We start from the raw sequence: 27,424 nt of genomic DNA on the forward strand, positions 1-27,424 counted from the left end.
GGTGGTGCATCTACAGGGGCTCGTGATAGGCAGTTGGCGTCAGAGTGCTTGCGTCCGGACTTGTAAACGACGGTGACGTCAAACTCCTGGAGCCGCAGGCTCCATCGAGTTTGGCGGCCGGAGGGGTCCTTCAAACTGGCGAGCCAGCACAGTGCGTGGTGATCGCTGACCACCTTTAACGGTCGTCCGTACAGATAGGGGCGGAATTTCGACGTAGCCCAGATGATGGCAAGGCGCTCCTTCTCAGTTGTCGAATAATTAGCTTCGGCTTTGGACAGGGAACGGCTAGCGTACGCGATGACCTCCTCCCCTCCGTCAGTTTTCTGAACGAGGACAGCGCCTAGGCCCACACTACTTGCATCAGTATGAATTTCAGTCTCGGCGTTTTCATCAAAGTGGGCGAGGATCCGCGGGGACTGTAAACGACGCTGAAGTTCCTTGAAGGCTTCCACTTGCGGAGCTTCCCATTTAAATGGCACGTCTGCCTTTGTCAGCTGGGTCAGTCGCTCGGCGATGCGCGAAAAGTTCTTGACAAATCGTCGGTAATACGCGCACAGTCCGAGAAATCTGCGCACAGCTTTCTCATCGGCCGGTGGCGGAAACACTGTGATAGCCGCTGTTTTCTGCGGGTCTGGGCGTACTCCCTCCTCTATAACAATGTGGCCTAGAAAAAGCAGCTCTTCATAGGCAAAGTGGCACTTCTCTGCTTTCAAGGATAGCCCGAACGACTTGATTGCGTCTAGTACCGTTCGAAGCCTTTTTAGGGGCTCCTCAATGTTCGAGGCGAAGACAACGACGTCATCCAAATGTATAACCAGAGCTGTGCGCTTGCCTTCGTCAGGTGCCATGGAGGAAGGTGAGCGCGCTTTTCATTTTACTGTTGGTCTCCTTATTTACTGAGAGACTTTTAGCCCGCAGTAAGTAGTATCCATCTCAGTATTATAATTCCGTAAATTCTATTCTCGGGACCACTGTAGCGCAAGGAATCCTGGGGTAGCACATGACCGAAACCGCGCTGCCAGAAAGAGACTTGCCCACTAGCGCGCGTACACCACAGCGGTTGAATGTCGCGTGCTCTTTTCGCAGCTTCCACCCACCTACACCCTCCAGAAGCTCACGGCAGAAGCAAATTACGAGCCATACGTTTGTCAAATAACATCGTATGATCGCCTGTGCATTGTTTTTTATTGAAAGCCTCGGTACGGAATTTTTTGCGCTGCTATATTTGACTGTGTCCACCGGGAACATTACTGCCGTTTACGATTTCCAACTGTTCAAAATTGTTTGCAGTTTGCCGAATAGTTTTTGGAAGCTTCTCCTTCGAGGCACATGATGTTCCCCTCAAAAGCAGCACTTGCCCAAAGCCTTTTTTTAATTATTTTTGTTTCGTGTCCTCATGAGATCCTGAATACATTATGATTGAGATCTGACCGTACCGCTATTTTTAAGGAACGCAACACTTCCGCTCCTAAAGTCCCACTGGACCCGGGTATCACATTTTTAACAATTCTTTAGCTGCTGAGGCGCTGCAAGCAAACGGCGTTTGAAAATAGACAATAATATCTACCTTTCTCGCGATTCCTTACAATATTATATATAAATTTGGTTTAATGTATATTTTTCCGCGTATGTCATACGTTGGTTGTTTTTGAAGGCATACATATCCGTACCACGCATGCAGCATGAAGGAAGGTCATAAAGAAGGAGCTGTTGGACATACGCCAGCAAAATTTTGCACGTGCGTTGTCGGAACAAGCAGACTGGGGAAATATATTTTGATTAGAGTTTACCGACCGGACTTCTGCTCAAGCCAAGAGGATTCAGATTGCTGCTGTCACGTTTACTTTAACGGAAGCTGGTCAGTAAGCTAATACATTTGTCTTCTTTATCATCGTATCATTTGGTACGGTTCTCATCGACGACACCGCCATTCACGCCGCCCGCACCTGACAGCAATAACGAACCAGCCGCAAAACAAGCATAAATTGGCCCACCAGTGAGATCATTTCTGAACTACTGTAATTTCTGGGTAATGTTTGCTCGCCTTTTTTTATGTAACCCCAAATCTCTACCCTTACATATACGCAGAAAGGACTTATTTTCTCTTAATTTGATTTGATTATCTTCTTGTCTTGTGGCTACAACGTAGCGGCAATCAGGATTTAAGCCGAAATAGATTGAGTGTGGTCATTAAACCAAGTACTTGCATAGCAGTGACAGTGGGGCTGCACTCGAGGAATTCTGTCTTTTTCAAGATATCTGAGGCGTAAAATTTGGTGAAGAAAAAATTTTACGCAGTTTCAGGGACCTTTAACCAGTGAAATTGTACCACTTGTCACTAAATCAGGATATTTTCAAGCTGCTTCAGAGGAAAAGTCCTTAAAGAGAGAGTTTAGGGTTTAACTGAATGAACTCTGGATTCCCGCATGGAAAATCACTAAACAGCGCGCAGTAACAAACGACGATTGAAGCTTTCATCATAGGCTTTCGTTATGCCCCTTTTATTCATTGATTTCTGTATTCTCTGCTATTCCTATATCTGATTTTTTTTTTTTCATTATCTTTTACAAATGTAAGTTTGATAGCCCCTTTACCACCATCAACCACCTTTGTCACTGAAACTGAGTTGCTCAAAATTTTGATATCCCGTTTGCCGCTGCAATTTACAAAACAGGTAGTCATCGCCTAGTCATCGCCAATCCTCGTTGTGGGCATGTGCCATTTCATGAGGGCAGCAATAATTTCAGCTTTATTTTTGGAATCGGTCAGCCACTGCAGGTGCATACGAGCGAAAAAAAAGCGCCCACCAGATGTGACAGCAGAGCTCGACGCGTGGCCAAAGGGGGCGTGAAACGAGCACAAAAAGAAAAAAAATTGTGCAAAAAGATTTCTCCAAGATCGATGCCACATGATACATTTGGTCATAATTTTTCGCTGGCTAAATTGGGCGCATTTGCCAAAAAACAACAGGTTAAAAAACTGCCATAGACAAAGGAGCACTTCGTAACCACATGAAAAAAATGAGGTCAGTGACGATGATGATGATGATGTCCTCGGGCTGAATGGCACGGCAGACGGAACTGGCGCGATCGTCATCGTCTTTTACGCGCAGGGAAGATTTTAACGAAGTATATTGAAAACACAAATTATCTTCATTAAAACTGCTAAAACACTACTCCCCCAGTTGAAAACAACACGAGAAATTTTTAGCGCACAGTGAACGTTAAATACGCTTTTCCTTTATTTTTTCTTCTCCCAAGTCTCTTCACTGGCTCCATCTGCCAACTGTGTCACGGCTGCCATCACTGCGAGTCAATGCGCTCCCGTGTTCGCTGAGTGCAGGGCACGGTGTCCAAGCCTCTTCGAACCGGCAGCGCGTTGTCTCGCTCGTCCTTCCCCTTCCCTCCTTGTTGTGCGCTGTAAACCGGGCCGCTCATTTACAACGCGAACAAGCGAGGGACGCGGAATTGGTTCTCAATTCTCCCGCGTGTCTCTCAGGGGCAAGCTCGCCTGTAGAGCATGTAAAGGTTGTTGTCGCAAGCACTAGTGCCATGTCTTGTAGTCTGACTGTGCCGTTTATGTATGCTTGATCGGTGCGGCTTACTCACTTCTCTTTTTTTCTCCTATATTTTCAGGTCGATGTAAGTACATCAACGCATACGTTGCGGTGCGCGTTATTGTAAGCTACGCTATAAGGCGCTATAAGCCCGCCCCAGAAACGCAAAGCCTAAGGCGCAACACGTAGCGTACGCCAGGGGCTGCTGAAAGGAACGACCCGATACAGACAGAGGCAATGTTAGGGAAGTGAAAAGCAGCAGTATTGTAAGCCGGCTTATTTAGTCTATTGGCACCTTGACAGTGCGCAGTGAAAAACTACCGAAAAAAACCAGCACCTTCGTCCGTTCGTTCTGCTCTGTTCGTCTTCTTGTGTCCCACACTTTCAAGAGTCAAAGGAATGACTCCTCACTTCTTTCTTATTTCAGCGAAATGAGACAAGCAATGCCAAGTAAAAAGCTAATTGAATCAATGCGATCGCGAGGTGCACCTTCATCAGCTCAGCTAAAGCGCTTACAGCGTAACAGCAGACTTCGTATGCGAACCAAGCCAGTGACTAACTCAAATTCTATTGTGCCCCGTGACTTTGTTACAGTATTAAGTGATTCATGTGACGAGGCGGAATGTCAATGAGCCATGTGCCAATATACCTACAGCTTCTCGTAGTATAGCATGTACTAGAGCTTCCCTGACGCGTTAAGTGAATTTTCGTTCACTGTCACAAGTGAAAATATCTTTAACTTGCGGCGCAACTTAATACCTGTCAATGACACCTGTGCGCGTGTTGCCATAATTTATTTATTTATTTTATTTCAAGACTGCCGACTGTCTTTTGGTAGTCATGGCAGGAGTGGTACAAAGTGCGAGAGAATGAAAGTGTGAAAAATGACAGGGGAAAAAAAAGGGGGCGGGGGCAGCTAAGCAGAGGTAATACAGCTGTTTGGAATTAGCCAAAAGTATAAGAGCAAAGTGAATATGAGCAAACTAATCCTCAAATTACCTTCTTTGTACAAGAGTGAAGCCAGGAGAACATCATGGAGCAGACTCAAGCCATTAAGTTCTTGCTAATTTTTTTTTTCTGTAAAACCGCACAGCCTCTGTCACCATGACCGCACTCTCTTCTCCCAGTCGTCGAAGAGCAGCTGGAGCGGCCTGCGCGCAGCGTGGTCTGCTACGTGGGCCCCGACCGGGACATAGGCGCCTTGCCGGAGGCCTGCACCCACGTCGTCTACCGGAGCCTCGTCGTCGACGTCTACACGCTCAAACTCGTGGACGCCGGGCTGCCTCAGAAGGGTCGGTGCCTGTCCCCTGTACTTCACAAGAGCTACAGGCGGTTCCCATAGGCGTGAAATCAAGTAGCGCAAGGGTGGGACCACAGAGACAAGAGTACGAACGAGCGGTGCTGTTTTCAATTTAGGGCCGTTTTAACGCGATAGCTTTAACGTTCTCCACAAAACCAGGCATCGGCGTCGTCGTTGGCGTTGTGAGCGAAACACTCCTAAAAGATGCAACCTAGGTTGGCCACCTAGGTTGCCTCACAACCTGCCCACCGGATTGTGAAAAAACTGACCACCGTGACAGGTGGCTGTTAATGACTGGTCCCGGGAGGTTGTTAGGGAAGATAAACCTGTGTCCCACAAGCCCTATTGGTGGCTGTACCTCCTATCGCAGTGCAATGACGCACCGCTTAAGCGCTGCTCCACCGCTGCGCCGGTAATGGTATAAGGACTCCCGCGCATCTATGAAAGTCGAGTATGACCGACTCCACGTCATACCCATAAGGCGGAGCTTTAAGTGCCCCGTCCAGCATTTATTGCATGAACACCCTGCTATTCAAAGCCAAGGCTTCTTCCTCAAAGAACTGAAAACGTTGAAGTTAGATTAAGAAAGTCAGAACTTGTGCTTGTCGCTGCCTATCTTCTTATAGTTAAATAGAAAGTACGAAGATTTTTTTGAACATTTTGTGTCAGTGATCACATCGCATTCCTGTCACGGATAGCTTCACGCTCCTCCTGACGCAGCGACATCAGCTCTGTTCAGCTATTTTCACTTTCAACTCTTTCGACGTCCCTAACTTGCGGTTCATTAGAGTGAAGCTCTTTCTTTTTTTGTGACCGGTACGCAGCAGCCATTTTTCTGCCTATGTCTGGAGCGCTTCCAATAATTTTTCGTACCCGCCGCGGTGGCTGAGTGGTTACGGCGCTCAGCTGCTCACCTGAAAGACACGGGTTCGATCCCGGCCGCGGCGGTCGAATTTCGGTGGAGGCGAAATTCTAGAGGCCCGTGTACTGTGCGATGTCGGTGCACGTTAAAGAACCCTAGGTGGTCGAAATTTCCGGAGCCCTTCACTACGGCGTACCTCATAGCCTGAGTCACTTTGGGACGCTAAACCCCAATAACCAAACCAATAATTTTTCGTGCTCAGCGATGCATTACGCACGCGATTTATGTTGTGAAGACGGCATCACAATAACGGACGCGGGACAGAAGAGAGGACACATAAGACTTTCACGAGCGCTACTACCAACTATTTATTCATAGGAAGCATAAGAGGGTTCTCACACAGCTTCACTCTCGCCGTTCGATGACGTTCTACTTCACATCAGCGGTAACTCAGGACGTGCTACGTCCGCCGCTTAAGAACGTGAGGTGGCGCTGATGAACACTCTCAAGGTTAGGTTATTTGTAAACACAAATACCCACGAAAGCAGAAGAGTTGACAGCCGTCGCTGTAGCTCAGCGCTAGAACACCGGACGCGTAATTCGGAGGTCGTGGGTTCGGATCCCACCGGCAGCATGTGGTTGTTTTTTCTTCTGCTTTTCTAATCAATTTGCTTTAAGCGATAACAAATCAGTAATATTCTAAATCGAACAACAGCACAAAATAAATAAATTAAATTAAAAAACCCCTGTGTCCCTTGGCTTCTGTGGCTGTTGGCTTCTCTCATACTTATAACGAGCCCCTCTACCCCTTCCCTTGTTTGCTTAAAGCATATAAGAAGGGAATAGCGAGCATGCCCGTAGAAAAAGAAGAAAAAGCGCGGAATTCTTTGCGCTTTTGCGCTGCCTTCTTCACAACATGCACTACCAACCCGGCAGCTTGCTCTCCTAAGCAGGCTATTTAGTCAAAGGGAAAGGTGTAAGAAGCAAATTGGAGTACAACTGTAAAAAAGAGAAACCAAATCGATACCTTCCAAAGGAGATGCGGCAACAGTTGTCGACCGCCCTCTAACCACTGACCTCCCCCCGCAGACGAGCGGGCCATCCAAGCCGTGGCGCAGCTGAGTGCGCCCAACGTGCGGCCCATGGTGTCGGTGACCATGGAGCCCGGATACCTGGCCTCACTGTCGCGGCGCGCCGTGCTGAGCGGCCACGCTGGTCGGCTGGCTCGCAACGTTGGCCGCTGGCTGCTGCAGCGGGGCTACATCGGCGTCGACCTCGACCTGTGGACACCCACCAGCAAGGACGAGGCGAACGCTTCCTACTACGCAGCCATAGTGTCCGTACGTGCGTGTTTGTGCGTGTGCGAACGCCACTCTGCTGCTGCACTTGGCGTCACAATTTTTCAGCTCTATCAAACGGGAGAACACGTTTGACGACTTCGGCAAAACTACAGTAAAAGGCTAGGGCAATTGCATAGCTACATAACCGTAGTTTTAAACGTAATATACGGTATGACCTTCTCCAGACGGATATGACGAAAATCAACCAAGGTCCAGGGAGATAATATTAGGAAATCTACAGAGACAAAGTGGACGCTGTTGGCGCAGAACAGGTTCTGTGCGATAGGGTATGCTTTCTGAAGTCATTCGGGCCAGTATTTAATCTATGCATGGAGCGTATTTGTATGCTTCATTTCCTGTCTGCGGTCGTCGTCGCTGTAAGCTTCCGTGAAGAGTGAAGCCAGCAAGTATCTCCCAAGAAGAGCTCTCTTTTCTACACCTACGGCTGAAAGCCCCCATTCTAAATTGTGGTACACCATGTACTCAACCTCATGTATGTGTAGTACAGGCAGGAACAAAAAAAAAGTCGATGGTATTTTAATGAACGGGATCGGGAAAAGCGGTCCCTGACCTTAAAGCAACGTCCCTTTACTCCAGGAAGACAAAAATGTTTCAAATGTCGAATTAAAATAAGCGCGGTTTTCAATTACAGAAACGCACAAATCAAATAGCTGTGTGTAACAGCCTGAGCACATTGTTTTGGCCTTGTTTTTGTGTTAAGGTTTGGTGGAGCATCATGCGGGCGTCCCGCGCACAGTGCATGTGTCGCTCGAAGCCTGTGCGTTCAGCAGATTGCAGGCGTTCTGCGGATTCGCCATAAAACCTTGGCGCTGCTTCCCATGAATCTCGAGGCACACAAGCCCGAACGAATGCGTCTATTCGACAACAAGCGATGCTTTTTACCGCTTATCATTCTCGGTACCAGTTTTGTACCATCGCCACTAATGTATTTGGCTGTGGCGCCCTAAAACACAGTGACAATGCGTGCCTGAGGAACACGCAGCACCGATGGAAAGACAAACGGTGGCATTAATTCTTAAAATGACAGAGAGCAGCTTGAATCCGAGAATACACTTGAGTTGATAATCCGCTCATGGAAGCTAAGAGCAGGCAATGTAGAGTCGCGGGAAAAAGTATCTGGACCGCGCACTCCGTAAACGAAGCCGATGGCTCTATTATTGACCGCCGGCTGGAGAACGCACTTGTAGAGATTAAAGCCAAGATCCTGTTCTTTCACTTCCACAAGTGCGGTCTCCAGTATGCGGCTAATAATAGAGCTGCCGACTTCGTTTACGCAGCACGCGGTCCAGAGACGTTCGTCCTCGACTGTACAGCCTTTGTCAAAAGTTTAGAGCCCAGGGGGTTTGCTTCTGGGCCACACTGCTTTGCTCGTAATGCGTCCTCAGCGTCCCAAATCCCCTGAAGGTAAGAAGATTTTTGGTCCTGCTCCCTCCGATGCGTACGACTTCCATGAGTCCTACAGGAGCGCCACAATAGTGCTTTGAAGCAAACCCCCTGGGCTCTAAACTTTTGACAAAGGCTGTACTTCAGCGGACATGTGATCCGAAGAACAGACAAAAGGCGGTGTGCTGAAGTAGTAAGCTGAAATGCAAAGAGGGGTATCTTGAACACCAGAGTTGGCGCCATATACTTTAGGTGGAGGGCGGAGATTGGGAGGTTACTTAACTCTTTCGCTACCGCGCCATAGGCCGTCGTTCGCATATGATCGATGCAAATCGCCCGCGCAAAAAAGCTAATTTTGGAGCGTCGTGGACGTGCTCCGCCATCTAGTTAGCAAGCTCAACAACTGCTCTTTCAATTGCAGTCTTGGTTTGAGTGTTTTGACATGAGGGGGCGCCGTGAAAAATAAAACTTTGAACGGCCGCAGCAGCGTCAGCCGGAGAAAATGGCGTCCGCGTCGCCGCGCGCTCCTCGAAAGCGAAAGCTGACACCGAGCACGTCGGCCGGTTTCGGTTTCGTTTTTTGCTACAAAAGCAGCGGTTATTAGTCGGGCAACAATGTACAAACATCGATTTCGGTTTCGACAGCGAGACTTTGCCTCGGGAGCCTGGAACGACAGTGCGTACTTGCATGCAAGTTCTGTTTTCGTTCGCTGTGTGTTTTCTGCGGTGCATACGGTTTGTAATTGATGACAGTGGTTTATTTTTGTGCTTCAGGGTCTTGACAATGTGTAGCGAAGACAGTTTGCCAAATGCTCAAGGTCGCGTCGCGTTTTTCAACCAAGACGACAGCTAGGTGTCCATATCGGCACATCGCTGCGGAGCGGCGCTCGGAGATTCGCTCGACTTCTCGACTTTTTTTTGATGCTCTTTACGGCGGAAATGATGAAGACCGTGTGCGGAAACACTAATAAGCATGCATGGATGAAGATTTTCAGCAAATTCGGCGTGACGGCTCATGGGAAGAGGTGAATCTGTTGGAAATTCTGATGTTCATTGGAATCATCATTTACATTGAAATTGTTGACCTGCCACGACTGTATCTCTACTGAAATGCCAGAATAATCTATTCTGGCCCTCTGCCATCAAAAATCATTTTTCAAAATTGGTTTTTCGCATTTGTTGTTTTTTTTTTGCACGTAACGGACCCGGATGATTCAGTGGCGGCAGCTTCTATTGGCAACACTTGGAAAGTGTCCTGTCTTTTGAATCACATCGATAAAACATATTTCATCCATCCTGATGTTTTAGAGCTTGCCTAAAATGCCAAATTTTATCAGCTGGCTTTCAGGGAGCAGCTCATTCAAGAAATCTTCGGGTATGATGAGGGAAAAGAAGTCCACGCCCCCAATCCTCTGATAGAATCCATTCAACACCAACCAAAAAGAATGAAAAAAAAAGAACAAACTGCAAGCTCGGCTATCAGAGAACAAGGCAGGAACAAAGATAAAACCTTATGTGAAGCACTTGTCAGTCTACCTCTGCTTCACATCTCCACCCCTTATTGCTCTTCACAGTGAAACCACAGTCATGACCCCTGACTTGACAAGCCATGGAAAGTGCAGTAAATTTTTCTCGTAGCTGAAACTGTGAATAATGACAGCTATAAACATGTGAAACAGTTTGTATATTCCAGTTTTCCTCTAATCAAGCTCGGGCTTAGTGCAGCCGGTAATTTTTGTTTTTGCTATATACTTTTTTTGTGTTTTTAGCAAATTTCACAAATAAATGTTCATTTACTTTTGCACACACAACTCTTCTGTTTGTTTCATTCAGAAGTGCAACTAATAAGCTACAATTTCATGCATTGCAATATGTGCGGGGTGTAATAGTTCTTGTGAAAAAAATTTTTCTTTCAGTACACTCCAAATCGGGCATTTTTCCGCGGTAGCGAAAGAGTTAAGATATAGGCGCCGTGACTAGAGCATTACAGCAATAACTGCATGTTGCAGGGTGTTGCAGTGTACGTAGTGTGGCCTGATTCCATTCACCCAACGGCACAGTCTCACTGCCTACTGTCAAGCAGCGTCACTGAGCAAAAAATAGAAAAAATGTTACGGGAATGAATAAGAGCGCAATTAAAACACTCATTCTGAAAGGCTCTGAGGCGCAATATATAGCTTAGCGTAGCGTTTTTGATCTCGAAACGCAGCCGTTCAGTTCCTGCATTTCGGAATGCTTTTTTAATGCGTTAGAATTACTGGCCGCGGTGAGCGATTTTAGCAACGGGTGTGTGGCCCTTCTTCATCACACAATTCTAAAAAAAGGAATTCCAGAAAAATCTCCACTCGCCGGATTCGAACCCAGGAAACTCTTGAGGGAAGTGAGTGCGCAACCCCATAGCCACGACAAGTGCTTTTTTTTCTGAAACGCGGTATTTATTGAAGTGAAATTATGTTCTATTTAATTTTATGCGCTTCATTAATTTGCTTTATTTATTTATTTACTTTATTTACTTCTTACTGTTCACCACGATAGCCGTGTTTCTAGATGGATAGAGGTGAGCATACTGTGTGCGACAAGGCAGCAGCAGCAGCATTGGCGGCGGAACTTTTCATGGCGTCATCCTAGGCGGCGTAAGCAAACAGACGGTGGATGACACATATAACTCCGCCTTCATTGCCTTATGGAAAGCTTCCGCGCGCTCGCCTATAAAGCCTCCGCGCGTCGCCCAGTCCCATCGGCCTCGCCAAAAATACGGACCAGCAAAATAAAAAAAAAAATTGAGTAAAAAGTACAATAGAACGAAAAATAATAGAAGGTGTTCGCAATGGCCAACAAAAGGTGTTTGCACAGGCTTCAAAAATAACCAAACAGTCGTTGGTGTGGTAAGCTGCTTCCTAGCGCATTCCAACCTTGTGCAGGTCATGGCGTGACATTTTTTTTCTCGACCTTTGTGTACCAAGAATACACATCACGTAAATGATTTACCATCTTCCTTGGGTGTGTGATACCAGGTGGTCGAAATTTCCGGAGCCCTCCACTACGGCGTCTCTCATAGCCTTAGTCGCTTTGGGACGTTAAACCCCATAAACCAACCAACCTTCTAAGTTGCTGTCTTTGGTGCTTTGGAATCGAAACACCCGTTTAAAACCTGTCAGATGAACCAGGAGGGGACACTGGATGTTAGGGCGCCCTACCGCTGACAGAACGGAATTAACAGCACGTAAATTACTTACCGTCTTCCCTGGGTGTGCGTTACGTATCAGCGGCGCATAGAGATGCTTTAGAGCCACAATCGCCGTTTTCAGAATGATGTCACACGAGTTGGGAGGCAAAACAGGAAGTTGGGGTAGTGTACCGCTGAGACATATAGGAATTATCATGTCATGTGGCCGATGATAACTGGAATCATTATGATGAAATACTACACCTGACTGCCCGCTAGAGATTGCAGATATTCTAATACTGATGACCTGAATCTATTGGTGCATGCCTATGGACAACGACTGTTACCTGATATATCGGCCTCTACAGATAGCTTCGTGCATTTCTATGCCTATACCCTAGCGAATTTCCCCACAGCACTGAGGAATCAAACGCCCAAGCTCGTGCTGAAGAAAAAACTTTTTTGGCATGGGGGCGACCTAGCATGCATTGGAAAGTGCGCGATTGTGAACAGTCGCCCTCTCAGGCGACTGTTTCATTGCTTTAAGTTCAATTCATTCGTCATGGGCGACTATGAGGGACTCTGTAGTGGAAATCTCCGAATAATATCTACAACCTGGGGTTCTTTAACGTGCGCTGACATTGCGCAGTACACGGGGCTCTTAACATTTAGCCTCCATCGAAATGAGTCCGCCGCGGCCGGGATCGAACTGAGCCGTTCGAGTGAGCAGCCGAGTACCATAACCACTCAGTCAACGCGGCGAGCCTTGCATGCCGCAACATTACAGCAATATAATACAATATATATAATTATATATTATTTCATTTTTGTTTGTTCATTTTCACTATTGTGCTGCAATACGAAATAGCATGCTTGTGCCTGATTGAGTGGCTGACTCACTCTCACTGATTGATTGACTGGCTGATTGATTGATTGATTGATTGATTGATTGATTGATTAATTGATTGATTGATTGATTGATTGATTGATTGATTGATTGATTGATTGATTGATTGATTGATTGATTGAATGATTGATTGATTGATTGATTGATTGATTGATTGATTGATTGATTGATTGATTGATTGATTGATTGATTGATTGATTGATTGATTGATTGATTGATTGATTGATTGATTGATTGATTGATTGATTGATTGATTCTGCAATCAAAATGTACAGCAAAGAGTCGGAACCCCCCTCCTCTTGTGACGTGCAGGCGATGAAAAGAACGCTGGACACCGGTCGCCTACTGCTCAGCACCAACGTGTACCCGGTGCCGGGCCTCATAGAAGACATGCAGCTCGCCAGGCTCCGGAGGTGAGCTTCAAACTGCATCGTTTCCTTTTTCCTCGTTACCTAAGCGCGTATCTCTGGACAGGAGTAACTCGCCTCCAGCGTGATTCTACATATTTAAAACACACAAAGCAGCCGGCCAAGCACATTGCAGAACAAAGCGTAGCCACACTCCCTTCAGCGTTCTGTATTTTTGGAAGCGTCCACGGACGCTCGCTGTTTCACTAAGCTAAGCCTACGGTGATGAAAGGACCAGATGCTCACGAACCATTCTTACGTGACTGCAGCTTTGGTAATTCGGCCCTTCTTGCATGGATGAAGCGAGCCCTTGCTTTCATTACGCACCACTGTCTACGTAAAAACACGAGCGGTCATTTTCAGTTCGTATAACTTTTGCAGTTTGGGATGTCAGTATTGAGCTTTTTGTTCCTGTTTAAAATGTCGGAAGAAATTGATTTTTCTGAAAACAATTCAATTTTCTTGTTTTGTTTTGCTGGGGCACTTCAGGCAAGGGCCTTTTTTACATTATTACCACCCATGCTCTTTCTGACTCCGAATTCAAAAAAAAAGGCCTCTTCGTACCTTATTTGCCAAAAGCAACAAGGCTGCTCTTACCGGTTCTCTTGCTAGCAGCAAACATATTCCATCCGGAGGAGGGTAGCTTTTTGGCGCAGGTTTCATGTCATGCACGCTATCCTCGCGGGCGGCGAGGGCTGGCGACCGCGGCGTCACCGCTCTTCCATTAACCCACTTCGGTGAAAACTGATCTAGTATATTAAGACAACTATTATTAGTATATTAAGCAGAAGACAGGGCAAATGCTGATGCTGAAGCTGTGATTGGTGTCTCGAAACGTCTGACAGCCATTACGTCAAGATGTGACGACGCTGAAAATAGGATGCGGCGCTCCAATCTACTCTTCTTTGGGGTGGATGATGACGAACAGGAAGACTGGGCAATGTCTGAAAATAAAGTAATTCATCTCTGCTGGGATAAACTGGGTATCGCTACAACTGGCCAACAATTTGAACGAGTTCACAGACTGGGCAAATATGATTCTGAAAAGCAGCGGCCTATTATAGCTAAGCTCACGTATTTTAAGGACAAGGAACGCATCCTATCTTTTGGGTATAAACTGAAAGGAACAAATTTTGCCATTCGTGAAGATTTTTCACTTACAACACGAAAAGCCAGGGCAAAGCTGATTCAGTTCGCAAAAACGCACAAAATGAAATTCAAGCTATCGGTTGACAAGCTACGTATGGATTCACAAACATAAGTTTACGACGTCGCTACTGACTCAGTCATCCTGTCTGATCGGTAGCCACTACCCATCTCTTGTGCTCGCAACTATCAAAAACCTAAACCAGCCGTCGTCTCTTCACCTTTATCAATTTCATTTGCTAACATCAGAAGTATCCTATCAAAGCGCGCTCTTGTCACATCTTTTCTGGAGGACAGTGATCCTGACGTTATCGTATCACTGAAACGTGGCTGCACCCCGATATAGGTGATCATGAAGTTATTTCAGCCTCCAGTCCATTCAACATATATAGGCGTGATCGCCCGCATAGGCGAGGGGGCGGAGTTCTATTAGGTATAAAGAAATCAGTTGTTTCCTTTGTTATTGATACCGATTCGGATCTCTAAATAATCTGGGCAGCAAACATGATTTCTTCTAGAAAACTTCTAATAGGTAACTGCTACCGAGCCCCAGATTCTGACAATTCTTTTTTTAAATAAACTTCATGACAGCATGGCTAAAGCGTTTCAGCTCTTTCCAGACGATATCACTTATCTATTTGGGGATTTTAACTTTCCGCAGATTGACTGGACAGAGCTCTGATCCCCTTGTAATGCCTCATTAAGATTCATAAACATGACTTTAGATTTTAACCTATTTCAAGTAGTTACCAAGCCCACCCGTGGCTCCAATATACTAGATCTCATCTTTACAACAGCCCCTGAAACAGTCGGTAACATTTCATACTTAGATGGATTTAGTGACCATGATTTGCTTCAAGTGACTATTAACATTCCGCTTCCCTTCACTGGAGTCACAAGAAAGCAAATTCGCGATTACAACAGAGCTGATTATGCCCTTATTAACACTGAACTCGAAGAGTTTGCCGACAAAATACTACTGCCTTTCTTTCAAGATAGGTCAATCAATGATAATTGGATTCTCTTCCGAGAAAAGCTGTCAGAATTAGTAGCCAAATACGTCCCGCTCATCACTATAACTAATGATAAATCCAACCCTTGGTTCACGAAACTCCATCACAGAATGAGAAATAAGAAAAAACGGCTGTACAAAAATGCAAAGCGCGTGAGTTCTCCAAGTGCTTGGAATAAATACAAAAACTATCTAAACACTTACTGCTCTGCTATTTGCGACGCTAAAGATAAATATTATTCACAAGACCTTCCAGCACTGCTCAAGAACAATCCCAGCAAGTTCTGGAAGGTAATAGGTCGGCGTAACATTAGTAACGATATTTCAATACATGACAACAACGACATTCCCTACTCTGATGCTGACAGCGCAACTGCATTTAACTCATTTTTCACATCTGTATTCACTAGAGAAGACAGTTCCTACATTCCTTGCGTGCCCGATTTTGACTACCCATACATGGCTCCGATTGATATTACTGTCGAAGGCATAACCCGATTGATCACTAACCTGAAAGTGTCTTCTTCATGTGGCGTCGATGAAATTAATTCCAAAATATTAAAGAACACCCTATCCGCGTCTAGTAACATCTTACTTCATATCTTTCGCCAGTCATTATTAACAGGCATGCTTCCGAATGACTGGAAAATAGCAAAAGTGGTACCAGTTTACAAAAGTGGCAATAAACATGCGCGTGAAAACTATCGCCCAATTTCTCTAACATGTATCTGCTGCAAGATGCTCGAGCACATTATTGCGTCTCATATTTACGGTCACTTGGAATCTGTTCATTTCTTTTTCCCCAATCAGCATGGCTTTAGGAAAGGCTTTTCATGTGAATCACAGTTATTCGAATTCACTACTGACCTTCATTCGAACATGAACAACAACTTACAATCTGATTGTGCATTCCTCGATTTCGCAAAAGCATTTGATCGTGTCGCTCACTGTCGCTTAATATCTAAGCTTTCGGCGCTCAAACTAGATGCTCTAACTTTGTCATGGCTCCGTAATTTTCTTTCGAATCGGCAACAGTTCACAGTCATTAATAATCACTTATCTCTTCTTTCTGATGTTAGGTCAGGTGTGCCACAAGGGCGCGTCCTTGGTCCCTTACTTTTCTTAATTTACATAAATGACCTGCCGTTCAACATTTCATCCCGCATACGAATATTTGCTGACGATTGTATTGTATACCGATCCAGAAAGAGTATTGACGACCACATTTCACTTCAAAGTGACCTGGATTTAATTCATGATTGGTGTAGAACATGGCTAATGACCCTAAATGTTTCCAAGTGTAAAATAATCTCTTTTTCTCGAAAATCGGCAAACTCTTACTTCCCTTACCACATTAATAACAACATATTAGGTCGGGCTACTCAATACAAATACTTAGGCGTTCACTTCTCACCGAACCTTTCTTGGACTGCTCACATAACCACCATTGCTGCCAATGCTTCACGATCATTAGGTTTCCTGCGCCGCAACTTACAAAGCACTACTGCTAATGTGCGTAAACAAGCCTATTTAACTGTTGTTAGATCTCAGCTCCAGTATGCGTCTTCCATATGGTCTCCTCACCAAAAGTACTTAATTGACATGCTAGAAGCAATCCAAAATAAGGCTAGTCGATTTATTTCACGAAATTATAGTTTTCAATCAAGCGTTACCCAAATAAAGCTGGAACTTTCTCTCCTTCCATTAAGAACTCGTCGAGACATAGCCCTTTTATCTCTGTTTCACAAATTAATCCATGCCACTCAGTCACCTTTATCGCACCTGCAACGACCCTCTTATTCATCAACCAGATCGCACAATAACCTCAACTACACGCGCATTTATGGCAGTACTCACGCCTTTAACTTTTCTCCGCTCCCACGTGCTATATGTCTATGGAATGATCTTGCAAACTGCATTGCATCGCAGCGCAACCACGGCACGTTTCATAATCATCTGGTCAAACATTATATAGATAACACATAGCACGTTTTCTTTGCCCGAGTCATGCCTGTTTCTTTTTTTGTTTTTTTTGTCACACCCTGTTTATCAGCCCATTTGCCTTCCTGTCTATTTGCTCATGTTCTTTTTTTTCCGTTACTATTATGTCGTATTTATATTCTATTTTTTATTCAATGTTTTTCTGCATGTATTTTGTACTCTCGTGATAATTTGTAATCAGCTTTTAGAATGTAACAGTGTTTGTTTCTACGCATTTTCGGTTTCTTCTAGCTACTGTTGCACATATATATTGCTCCCCCCTTACTCAATGCCTCCCTGGAGGCCTGTAAGGTACCTGTAAATAAATAAATAAATAAATAAAACTTCCCTCTGGGCGTACAACGACCTCAAAGTGCAATTTTGCCCCCAGCCGCCCCGGAACTTTCCTTTTTCTGGGCCGGAAATAGAGAAAACCAGGTAGTTCGTTTTGGCAGCAGTCCTGGCGGCACATATTCGACCATCCCCCCCACACAACCTCCACTTCGCACCAAGGATGGCATTCTACGGGTGTCACCTTTTAAGACCTATCTACTTCGGCCCTTGCAGATTGGGTCGAGCGTGCGGCTTCTGGTGCTCGTGCCAATCATCGCGGACCATAAGACACATGTCTAAAAATTGGCACGCGCAGAATACCTCCGTTGGTGACTTGCACCACTCGTTTCACCAAATCACTTTCTGGCAGCGCTGACTAACAGAGATGCTGTGGTGCCGGAAGCAGCGACATCCTTTGGTTGGCGGTTAACCGGGTTGTCTCCTCTAAAGATAACCATTGTTTTGGAAAGGGCAGCATCCTCGCAAGTGGAACCAACTGAATGATATTGGTAGCCACATGGCACAGAGTCTAGGCACTTTTTTCAGTCTTCCAAGTTAATGAGTTATTGAAGAATACCTACCACTTATACACTTGCCTTCGGGAACGAAGTGTGAATTTAAAGTTGTAGGAGACCTGCAAAAACAAAAAGGCTAAAGTGTTTGCAAAATGGTGCAATTTAAGTACAGGTGCGGACACAAGTAAACTGAGCGCACTATTTCGTTCTAACTGCAATCATGCCCACTTCATCGAATATAAAGAAGCATAGTAAGTGGAAAACCAGGGGAAAGGACGCGTTCAGAAGTAAAAGTATACAGGACAACGCTGGAAGCGTTGTCCTGCGTACTTCTTCTGTTTGTGAACGCGCTCTTTCCGCTGGTTTTCTGCTACCATGCACCGAATGGCCCAACAAGCTACGCTTCTGCAATAAAGAAGCATTTTTTCGTCCATGACAAAACGTACAGTGGTGAGCAGCCTTGTCTACAGCGCTCGGGCGGTGCACTTCCTTGCAAACAAATCCAGATTTTGTGGCAGCCTCTAGGGTCCAGCTGCAACGCTTGCACGGAAGTAGCGCCAGATAGCCTCGTAAACAAAGCAGGCACGAAAACTTTGCCCTGTAATGAGGGGCTGCTCTCTAATTTCGGTTTTTGTTACCAAGTGCGCACTGCTCAAGCGCTCTAGACAAGGCTGCTCACCACTGTACTGGCATCGCATCTGCTGTATGTACAGGCTTGTAGTTGGCTACAAGCCTGTACATACATACAGCAGATGCGAGCTTCAATGAGGCAGCACGAGAGAAATGGTAGAAGACAATAGCGTGCTCCGCTTACTTTTCTGCGCAACTGCACCTCACTTTTATGGCTTCGGAAGAACGCCTGTGATCTACAAAAACGAAACATCGAAAGCAGCGTCCCCGGACACGAAAGCTGCCACAGCAACTGGTTAGGTTTCTTCGAGAACGGATGCTCGTCGTTTTTAAAGACGATAACCAAACTGCAACGGTGTTTGCCATGTCAATCACAGCGCCGTAACACACAGCCTAAATCCCCGCAGGGAGGCGTCTGCAGCATGCAGACGTTGGTGAGTGGCGACACCACGGGGTTAACCCGAGCATCCGCAGGGACATCCCCGCAGGGGGATGATGGTGAACAATGCATCACCACGGACCCGAGCATCCGCGCTTAGCCGTGCGTGGCATCGCCGTGTCCGGGGAAAAGGGGATCCTGGTGGTTGAGCCGATGCCGAGCGTTTGGACCCTTAAGGCCCCTCGGCGGAGGCAACATACCACTTTGGTCCCAGCTTCCTGTAGACGGCACCTCCGGCCTGACCCGACCGGGGGAAATCGGCAGTCGCCTTTTCCTGTCCTCCCCTCTATCTTTCACTTTCCTATCTCTTTCTTACAACTCTCCTGTCTCCTCCTATTTTCTTTGTTTTTTCCTCTTTTTCCTGGCGGCGAGGGTTAACCGTGTGTGACCAACTATCCCGAGTTGAGTCATATTAGGTTATAGTTAAGGTGTACAGCTGGCGTGGGCAGGGCTCGCTTGCGAGTTCCTGTCGCGTCCCCTCGTTGGGCTCCATGGTGGGTGGCTGGCACCATGGCCGAACAACACATATTTTTCATGGCTCCCCCTTTTTCCAAACCAGATCGCCCTCACAAAAGAGGGCGGAACGAAGCAACCGCAGAGTTTTTCCAAAAACCAAAATCATTTCCAAAATTTCACGTTCTTCATAGCGAAGAAACTGAAAAAACCGCAAGAACCATGTCCCCATTCTTAGTTGCAAAAAGTCTAACTGAGGCCTTGGGTCCCGGGTACAAACTGTCTAAAATGCCAAGTGGTGACCTGCTCCTTGAACTCAGAGACATTGCCCAATATACAAAACTTTCCAACCTAGTATCCATCGGGGAAATCCCTGTATCAATCACAGCACACCGATCTCTCAACACCGTCCGTGGTGTGATATCTGAATCAGATTTCATTGACTTGACCGAGGAAGAAATGCTTGATGGCCTCAGAGAACAGAATGTTGTAAGTGTATATCGAATCAAAATAAGGAAAGACAACAAAGAGATACCTACAAAACACTTAGTACTGACTTTCAACTCGAGCACACTCCCAGAATCCATAGAAGCAGGCTACCTCAAAATAAATGTCAGGCATTATATCCCAAATCCACGCCGGTGTTTCAAATGTCAGAGGTACGGTCATGGGTCTCAAAGCTGCCGTGGCCGCGAAACTTGCGCTAAATGTGCCTCAAAAGAACACGCTTCCGACAACTGTCAAGGAGCAGCACTTCGCTGCGCAAACTGTGAAGGCGATCATCCCGCCTATTCAAGGTCGTGTCCCTCGTGGAAAAATGAGAAAGAAATCGTTACAATGAAAACCAAACAGAACATCACATTTAAGGAAGCGCGAAGACTCTTTTACGCAAAGAACAGCTTCAACTTTTCCACAAAAACAAACTTTGCTGATGTGGTGCGCAGGGGCGGCACACCACACAGCACTCCGGCATCTGCCCAGGCCACTTCCACCGAGGCTATGGCAGAGCCATCTGCGCCCTAGGCAGAGACAGCGAATGCTGCTCTGCCATCCCCAAAGCAGGGAGCGCCGGCTCACGGGTCGGCACCCAGCAGGACTTCCCCCCGTCGGGGGAGGCCTGACACTAACACATCCGCGGCTTCCCCGCGGTCCACCAGCACCTCTAGTGAGGTGATGGAGGTAACTCCCGATCCGCCCGCTTTGCAGCGGCGGAACCGCTCTCTTGAGCGAAGAATAGACAGGACCCCAATAACGGGCCCAGAAAACAAGTAAATCCCTTCAATCCTCACTCAAAAATATAAACATGACTTTCCTACTTCAATGGAACTGTAGAGGATTGCTCAGGAATTACAATGATATCACACATTTTCTTGGCTCAATGTTTCCTGTAGCTTTATGTCTTCAGGAAACTAACCTCGGTCCACAACATACGAATATCCTGAGACATTATCAAACATTCCGACGTGATCGCGAGCATGCTAACAGACTCTCAGGAGGCGTCGCAATCGTCACCCAGAGCGGCGTCCCTGCTAAAAAAATCAATCTTAACACAAAACTGGAAGCGGTTGCGGTTAGCGTCGTGAGCTACAAAACCATAACTATATGTTCGCTATATCTTCCCCCGCACATGACATTAACAATACAAGATTTAGAAGGCTTGATAAATGAACTACCGGAGCCATTCCTGGTAGTTGGCGATTTTAATGCTCACTCACCGTTCTGGGGAAGCGAACGCTGTGACTCGAGGGGCCAAATAATCGAAGATTTTATCCTCTCAAATAATATCTGTCTTTTAAATACGGGAAAAGCCACATATTGCTGTCCAAGCTCAGCAAAAATGAGCTCTCTCGATTTAGCTTTCGCATCATCATTACTTTTTAACGATTTTAAATGGGATGTTTTAAATGACCCCATGGGCAGCGATCACTTACCTACCGTCATCAGGCTCTCATCGTCCATTCCAATCATCCCCACAAGGCCACGGCGCTGGAAAATTCAGCTCGCCGACTGGTCACTTTTTACAAAAAGTGCCACTCTGGAAAAGGAATTTTGTGACGACCTTAGCACAGATGAAATTAATGAGAAGTTTACTGAATGCATAATATCGGCCGCAACACTCGCTATACCACAAACAACAGGACTTGCACAAAAGAAACACAAAGTGTGGTGGACAGAAGAATGCACATTAGCAAAAAAACAACAAAACAAAGCCTGGAGCGCTCTGCGTCGATATCCCACTGCAGAGAACCTACTCACCTTTAAGAAGGCAAAAGCCAGAGCGCGGTATATGCGAAGAAATGCAGAGAAAACCTCCTGGCAGAATTATGTCTCCTCAATAAATAGTTCAATAACATCAAAGAAAATGTGGGAAAAAGTTCGTAAATTTACTGGTGACCATACCCCTTTCACACTTCCTCTCTTGACAGCACCCGGGACACAAACATCTTTAGAAGAACAGGCCAACATACTGGGCGAGCATTTTGCTGAGATCTCAAGCTCATCCAACTACACAAACACATTTCAGAAACACAAAGCAATAGCTGAAAAACAAAAATTTCCATCTGGAGCAGGTGTTCATGAGGATTATAACCAGCCTCTCACACTACAAGAATTAAATAAGGTACTATCTTCTGGCAAAAAGACAGCACCGGGACCAGACAACGTGCATTACGCTATGCTTGCACATCTCTCCGAGGCTGCTGTAGAGGCACTGTTAAAATTTTTTAATAAAATCTGGATAACTGGCAATATACCTGACGAGTGGAAAAAAGCAGTCATAATACCTTTTCTCAAACCCGGAAAACCACCAACAAGTCCTAGCAGTTACAGACCAATAGCCCTCACCAGCTGCATTGCTAAATCTTTCGAAAGTGTAATAAACATTAGATTGACCTTCATACTTGAATCTCGGCAACTATTAGATACACACCAATGTGGGTTCAAAAAAGCATGCTCGACCACAGATCACCTTGTCCGTCTAGAAAACACCATCCGGGAGGCGTTCATCCACAAGCAGCACTGTATTGGGGTCTTCTTCGACTTGGAGAAGGCCTACGATACTACGTGGAAGTTCGGCATCCTCCGTGACCTAGCAGAGCTAGGTATCCGCGGCAGGATGTTGAACTGCTTGAACGACTTCCTGGCTAACCGCACATTCCGAGTCCGCCTAGGAGCAACTCTCTCCATGACTTTCACCCAAGAGAACGGCGTACCCCAGGGGTGCATTCTAAGCACGACACTCTTCATAGTAAAAATGAATTCCTTAGCTAAAGTAATACCCAAGTCCATAATGTATTCAGTCTATGTAGATGACCTACAAATAGCATGCACGTCCTCCAGCATATCAACCTGTGAGAGACAAATACAAATCACACTAAATAAACTAGGTGCTTGGGCAGACATAAATGGGTTTAAATTTTCTCCTCAAAAAACAGTAGCTGTTCTTTTTTCATTGCGACGAGGCCTACAGGTCGATCCCAATCTATACTTGAATCACACTGCGCTACCAATTAAACTAGAACACAAATTTTTAGGCGTCACTTTCGACGAGAAACTCACATTTCTACCACATATTAACAACCTTAAAAAGAAAGCTTCTCAAGCCCTCAATATCTTAAAAGTTCTCTCACGGAAGCGGTGGGGGTCCGATAGAGCAAGCCTTTTACAAATATATCGCTCTCTGGTGCGCTCCAAGCTGGACTACGGGTGCATAGTATATGGTTCGGCAAGAGCATCCTACTTAAAAAGATTAGACCCCATTCATAATCTTGGTCTGCGCCTATCATCCGGAGCATACAGAACATCACCAGTAGTTAGCCTTTACGTTGAAACTAATGAAGCCGCTCTTGAGTATCGAAGAATCGCCCTTACATGCTCATATGTCTTAAAAATCCGTTCTCTTCCGAAACATCTCTGCCATCCAGTTGTCACCAAGTGCCCATCTAAAAGATTATTCATCAACAAACCACATTCTATCAGACCATTACTGCTGCGCTTTGAAGATAAATGTGAAGAGCTAACAGTACTAGATGCCCTACCGAATATTGCACAAAGGAATGAATATTTACCACCATGGTACAGCCTGCCTTCAGTATGTGACCTCACAATGACACATTTAGATAAAAATCAAACGCCAACTGAGTACATATTACAGGAATTCTTTGCACTACAAGAAAAGTATGACACTTACATTGAATTTTATACCGATGGCTCAAAAACAGAAAGTCACGTTGGAAGTGCAGTAATCCAAGGAAAAAACAAACAGATAATGCGACTACCAGAATGCGCATCGGTTTTTACTGCTGAGTGTTATGCCATCTTTGTAGCTGTGGAAAAAATAGTAAGAGAGAATATCAAAAATAGCATCATTTACACCGATTCCTTGAGTATGCTCAAAGCACTGCACTCCAGAAATGCTGCTGAACCCATAATAGGTAACATCATACATAACATTGTTAAAATCACAAAACTAAAACATAACATTAAATTTTGCTGGGTTCCTAGCCATGTTGGAATCGTAGGTAATGAAAAAGCAGATGTATGCGCTGCACAAGCCCGGAATGGCCAAATAAAACAAGTGAGCATACCGCACAGGGATTGCTTAAAGTTTATCAACAGTAAACTCAGAAATAAGTGGCAGGCCGCATGGCAAGATCACGTAAACAACAAATTAAATTCTGTGAAACCAATTTTAGGGGAATGGCAATCATGTAGGCATCAAGAACGTTTTACCGAAGTTATTTTATGTCGGCTCCGCATTGGACACACCCACCTCACGCACAACTTTCTGCTAGCCAAACAAAACAAACCTCTCTGTGAAATGTGTGGTGCTGAACTCACAGTGAACCACATTTTAATTTCATGCATAAAACTAGAAGAACTAAGAAAGAAATATTTCACAACATTTTACAGGGAAAGCATCCCATTACACCCCATGCTACTCTTAGGTGATCGAGCACTGGTTGACATTTCATGTATTTTTAGGTTTCTCAAGGAAGCCAACGTTTTAAACAAACTCTAAGTATTTTTAAAAAAGCTTCACCATTAACAAAAACTCTAACCTTGTGTTTGGCGCATCATAGCCTCAGTTGCTTTTGCGCCATAAAAATCAATATAACTAACTAACTAACACAGCCTAAAGAGAACAGCAAACAGTTTTTAGTCGGACCCATAGCGTTCTTCCACTCCACATGCCTGCGCTTATGTGCATGATCTTCCACGCTCTGTGGACACCACACATGGCGTGCGTCAGCTAACTGTGCTGCGTCGAGAGCTTCTACGCAAGCAATGTTATCAGCCAAACGCGCCCCTCTCGTCGTCTAGAATTTGGTGCGCCGTTTGTTGCGCCCCAAGCGGCTGACGGAAGCTGTTTTCATGCGCGCATTGGAACAATCGCAGTGCCATCTGGCCATAGCAGGGTGCCCATAAGCTGTGAACTTGAACAAGCAGATGAAGAGGAGCACTGCACTTTTCTGCGTGCGGGCGCCGATATTTCCTCAGGCTATACACTTTTTTTTTTCTAGTCGTTTATGTGCTGGCTTTATTTTATCATCGCAGCGCATCTTCATTCAAATGATAAGTTGTCACTGACGTCCCGTGGAAGCGTGGCGAAGATTTATCACTGTTGCGCGCGCTGGATGTTCGATAATCACCCGTCAGGTACACTTGCTTTCCAGGACGCGTCAGCAGCTGCTAGCGTGCCTTTCGCGGCCGCCGCAAAAGCCAAGGCTCGTCAGAGACGCCGCTTTCAACATAACATATTTACTTGCGCTGCTTACGGAGTAGTTTTTCTATTCTGAAGGCGATCTTCCGAACAACGTAAAGAGTCCACTCGTAAAGAGTCCACTCGTAACGTAAAGAGTAAAGCGTAACTTGTCGCAAACGCTCTAGTCGTTTGTCTTTCAATGTTATCTACGGCCTTCCCATATATACTTTGCTCCAGAAATCAAGGTTAAAATGTAGCGAATTTGTTCACATTAGAAATTAACTAGTTATACTGCAAAAAAATGTTTTGAAAACTAGTCCAAAACAACTCCAAATGGCAGCTATGTGGTTTCAATGTGTACAATGCATCACCTTCTTTAAAACCTCTGTTTCTTTTATCTGGGGCCACGATATATGCCACTGCTATTAGAAATTTAGTGGGAGGCTACAACGAACCTTTAAGGAGTGCGTGGAATTGGTATAGTTGGAGCTGCATTGTACGAGCGCTGTGCTGCTTGGATTTGCACCAAACACAGTTAACGAAATCGCACAAGAACGGTTAAGCGTTGTCTGATCTTGTGTGTCTTCATTTTAACGCTATCCGTGTGAATCCAACCAGCGCAGCTCTTGTCCGACCAATGTATATTAAAAAGGTTGTATGCATGTCCGAATGTAGGCTACATTTACCACTGCATATGGACCAATAAAACGGCGCTTCGTTGAGATATTTTGCTTGCATTTTACAGACAGTAGACACCTTTTAAATGAGTGGCATTTAGACAGGCCCCATATCTATATCGCACATAAGGAAGATGGGCGGACCTTACCTTCTAACCTCCTTCTATCTTATCGGTCGTTACAACGCGTGTGCGTCTTAACATAAGGATATGTGTTCTCGGGGTGACCGGAAGATACCCTTCTGGTTAGATCTGCGTTAACACAGATGTTAACCTCACTGAAGCAAAGCGTCTGCAACTGGCAACGCTACACAATGATACGGTCACGATGCTCCTGGAGAAGGAAAGCTGTGTGTCTTTATCATGTCAGACGATGGTCCCGTTCTTTTAATAAGCTTGTCTGCTTATGTGAAAGTGCGATTGAATAAAGAATTACCGAACAGCGATCGCGAACGTTACGGAAATTCTGATCCCGCTAAGATGACTTTATTTCCTTTTTCGCTACGACGCAGCAATGTGCACCTGATGGTTCTGAACCCGTGCGTTGACAACTCGGAACCATGTCCCCTGAAGGGGGCCCAGAGCTGGGTAAGGAGACCGCCTTCTGAATGGCGCGATCTTTTCTCCCATGTCTTCGGTGGCACGTGTAGTTCGGTCCAATTAGTTATGCTGTTAAAAGAAGCTCTCTCAGTGAAACTGCCAGCATGCCGAACAATTTTTTATGCAGAATAACTACGCCCGCTTCTGGGGTCAGTGCGGGGTTATCCAGCAGAAGTAGGAGTTGTTAACGGTAAAAAAAACGTGGGTGGAAGTATGCAGAGTAAGCAGAGAACAGAAATGCAATATCGTGGCCAATGAAGCTCATGTAAATGGTCAGGACACAACCTACGACATGCAGTAGCTGTCAGGGAATATTACGCAACGTCACAGCCAACACATTTCCTGTACCCACCCGGGTAACCTCGAAAACAAACTCCATTAAAAACGCTGCTATACTTAAGCGCCAAAACACGGAGCAGTTATAATTTAGAGCTCGAAGAGGCTAGCTTAAGGTAGTCTGCTTGCTTTGGGCTCAGCGAATTTCAGCTTTTCCCAGTGAAATGGTTATGTGTCAGTTGGAGCAAACGCCACATGAACAAAAGGCGAGAGATGAAAAGTCTGCGCCTACGCTGCCATGAAATTGAATTTTATTGAAGGAAAAATATGAGGTGTGTTCAAATCAAATGCAATCAACTTTTATTTTCCATCGTACAAGGTACAAGGATGGAGCCGCTACGAAAAGCTGCTGCTGCCAGCAGCTTGACGAGGCGACTACCCCACTCACGACAGCAGCATTGGCCCACTATACATCGTGTCAATCACAGAAGTAACATGAATGTCAAATGGGTATCTCACAAGAGGAAATCAAAAGCGTCAATGGCTACACATGAGTAAGAAGAAAAGAAAAGGACCAAAAGATCACACATGCCGCCAAGAACTGGCATCATGCAGACAGAGGAAGGGGCTTATAAATTAAAAGGCATCACAAAAACATTTGTTTCAGTGATTTCCTGGGCGGTTGAGTGACATCAATAGACTGGCGGGCATATTTATTG

The 27,424-nt window shown here is 45.5% G+C and overlaps 1 protein-coding gene and 1 pseudogene across 2 annotated transcripts in view; both read left to right on the forward strand.

The window, feature by feature from the left end:
• The first annotated feature begins 796 nt into the window (after nucleotides 1-796).
• LOC149361808 (uncharacterized) overlaps nucleotides 797-27,424 on the forward strand; it is a 35,163-nt gene continuing 8,535 nt past the window's right edge. Inside the window, exons 1-5 of one of the 2 annotated variants that reach the window (XM_089569593.1) lie at nucleotides 797-856; nucleotides 4,684-4,848; nucleotides 6,808-7,058; nucleotides 12,847-12,947; nucleotides 26,342-26,417. In XM_089569593.1, the coding sequence (XP_089425719.1) occupies nucleotides 847-856; nucleotides 4,684-4,848; nucleotides 6,808-7,058; nucleotides 12,847-12,947; nucleotides 26,342-26,417 (603 nt within the window). In that variant the 5' untranslated portion in view covers nucleotides 797-846. Of the gene's footprint in view, nucleotides 857-4,659; nucleotides 4,849-6,807; nucleotides 7,059-12,846; nucleotides 12,948-26,341; nucleotides 26,418-27,424 lie in introns of those variants that run through there. The other variant, XM_089569594.1, reaches the window with a different exon arrangement.
• LOC149361809 (uncharacterized) lies at nucleotides 19,167-20,805 on the forward strand (annotated as a pseudogene).

This window comes from Amblyomma mixtum, chromosome 2 (genome assembly GCF_055824585.1).
Source record: "Amblyomma mixtum isolate Tamu chromosome 2, ASM5582458v1, whole genome shotgun sequence".
Taxonomy (NCBI): Eukaryota; Metazoa; Arthropoda; class Arachnida; order Ixodida; family Ixodidae; genus Amblyomma; species Amblyomma mixtum.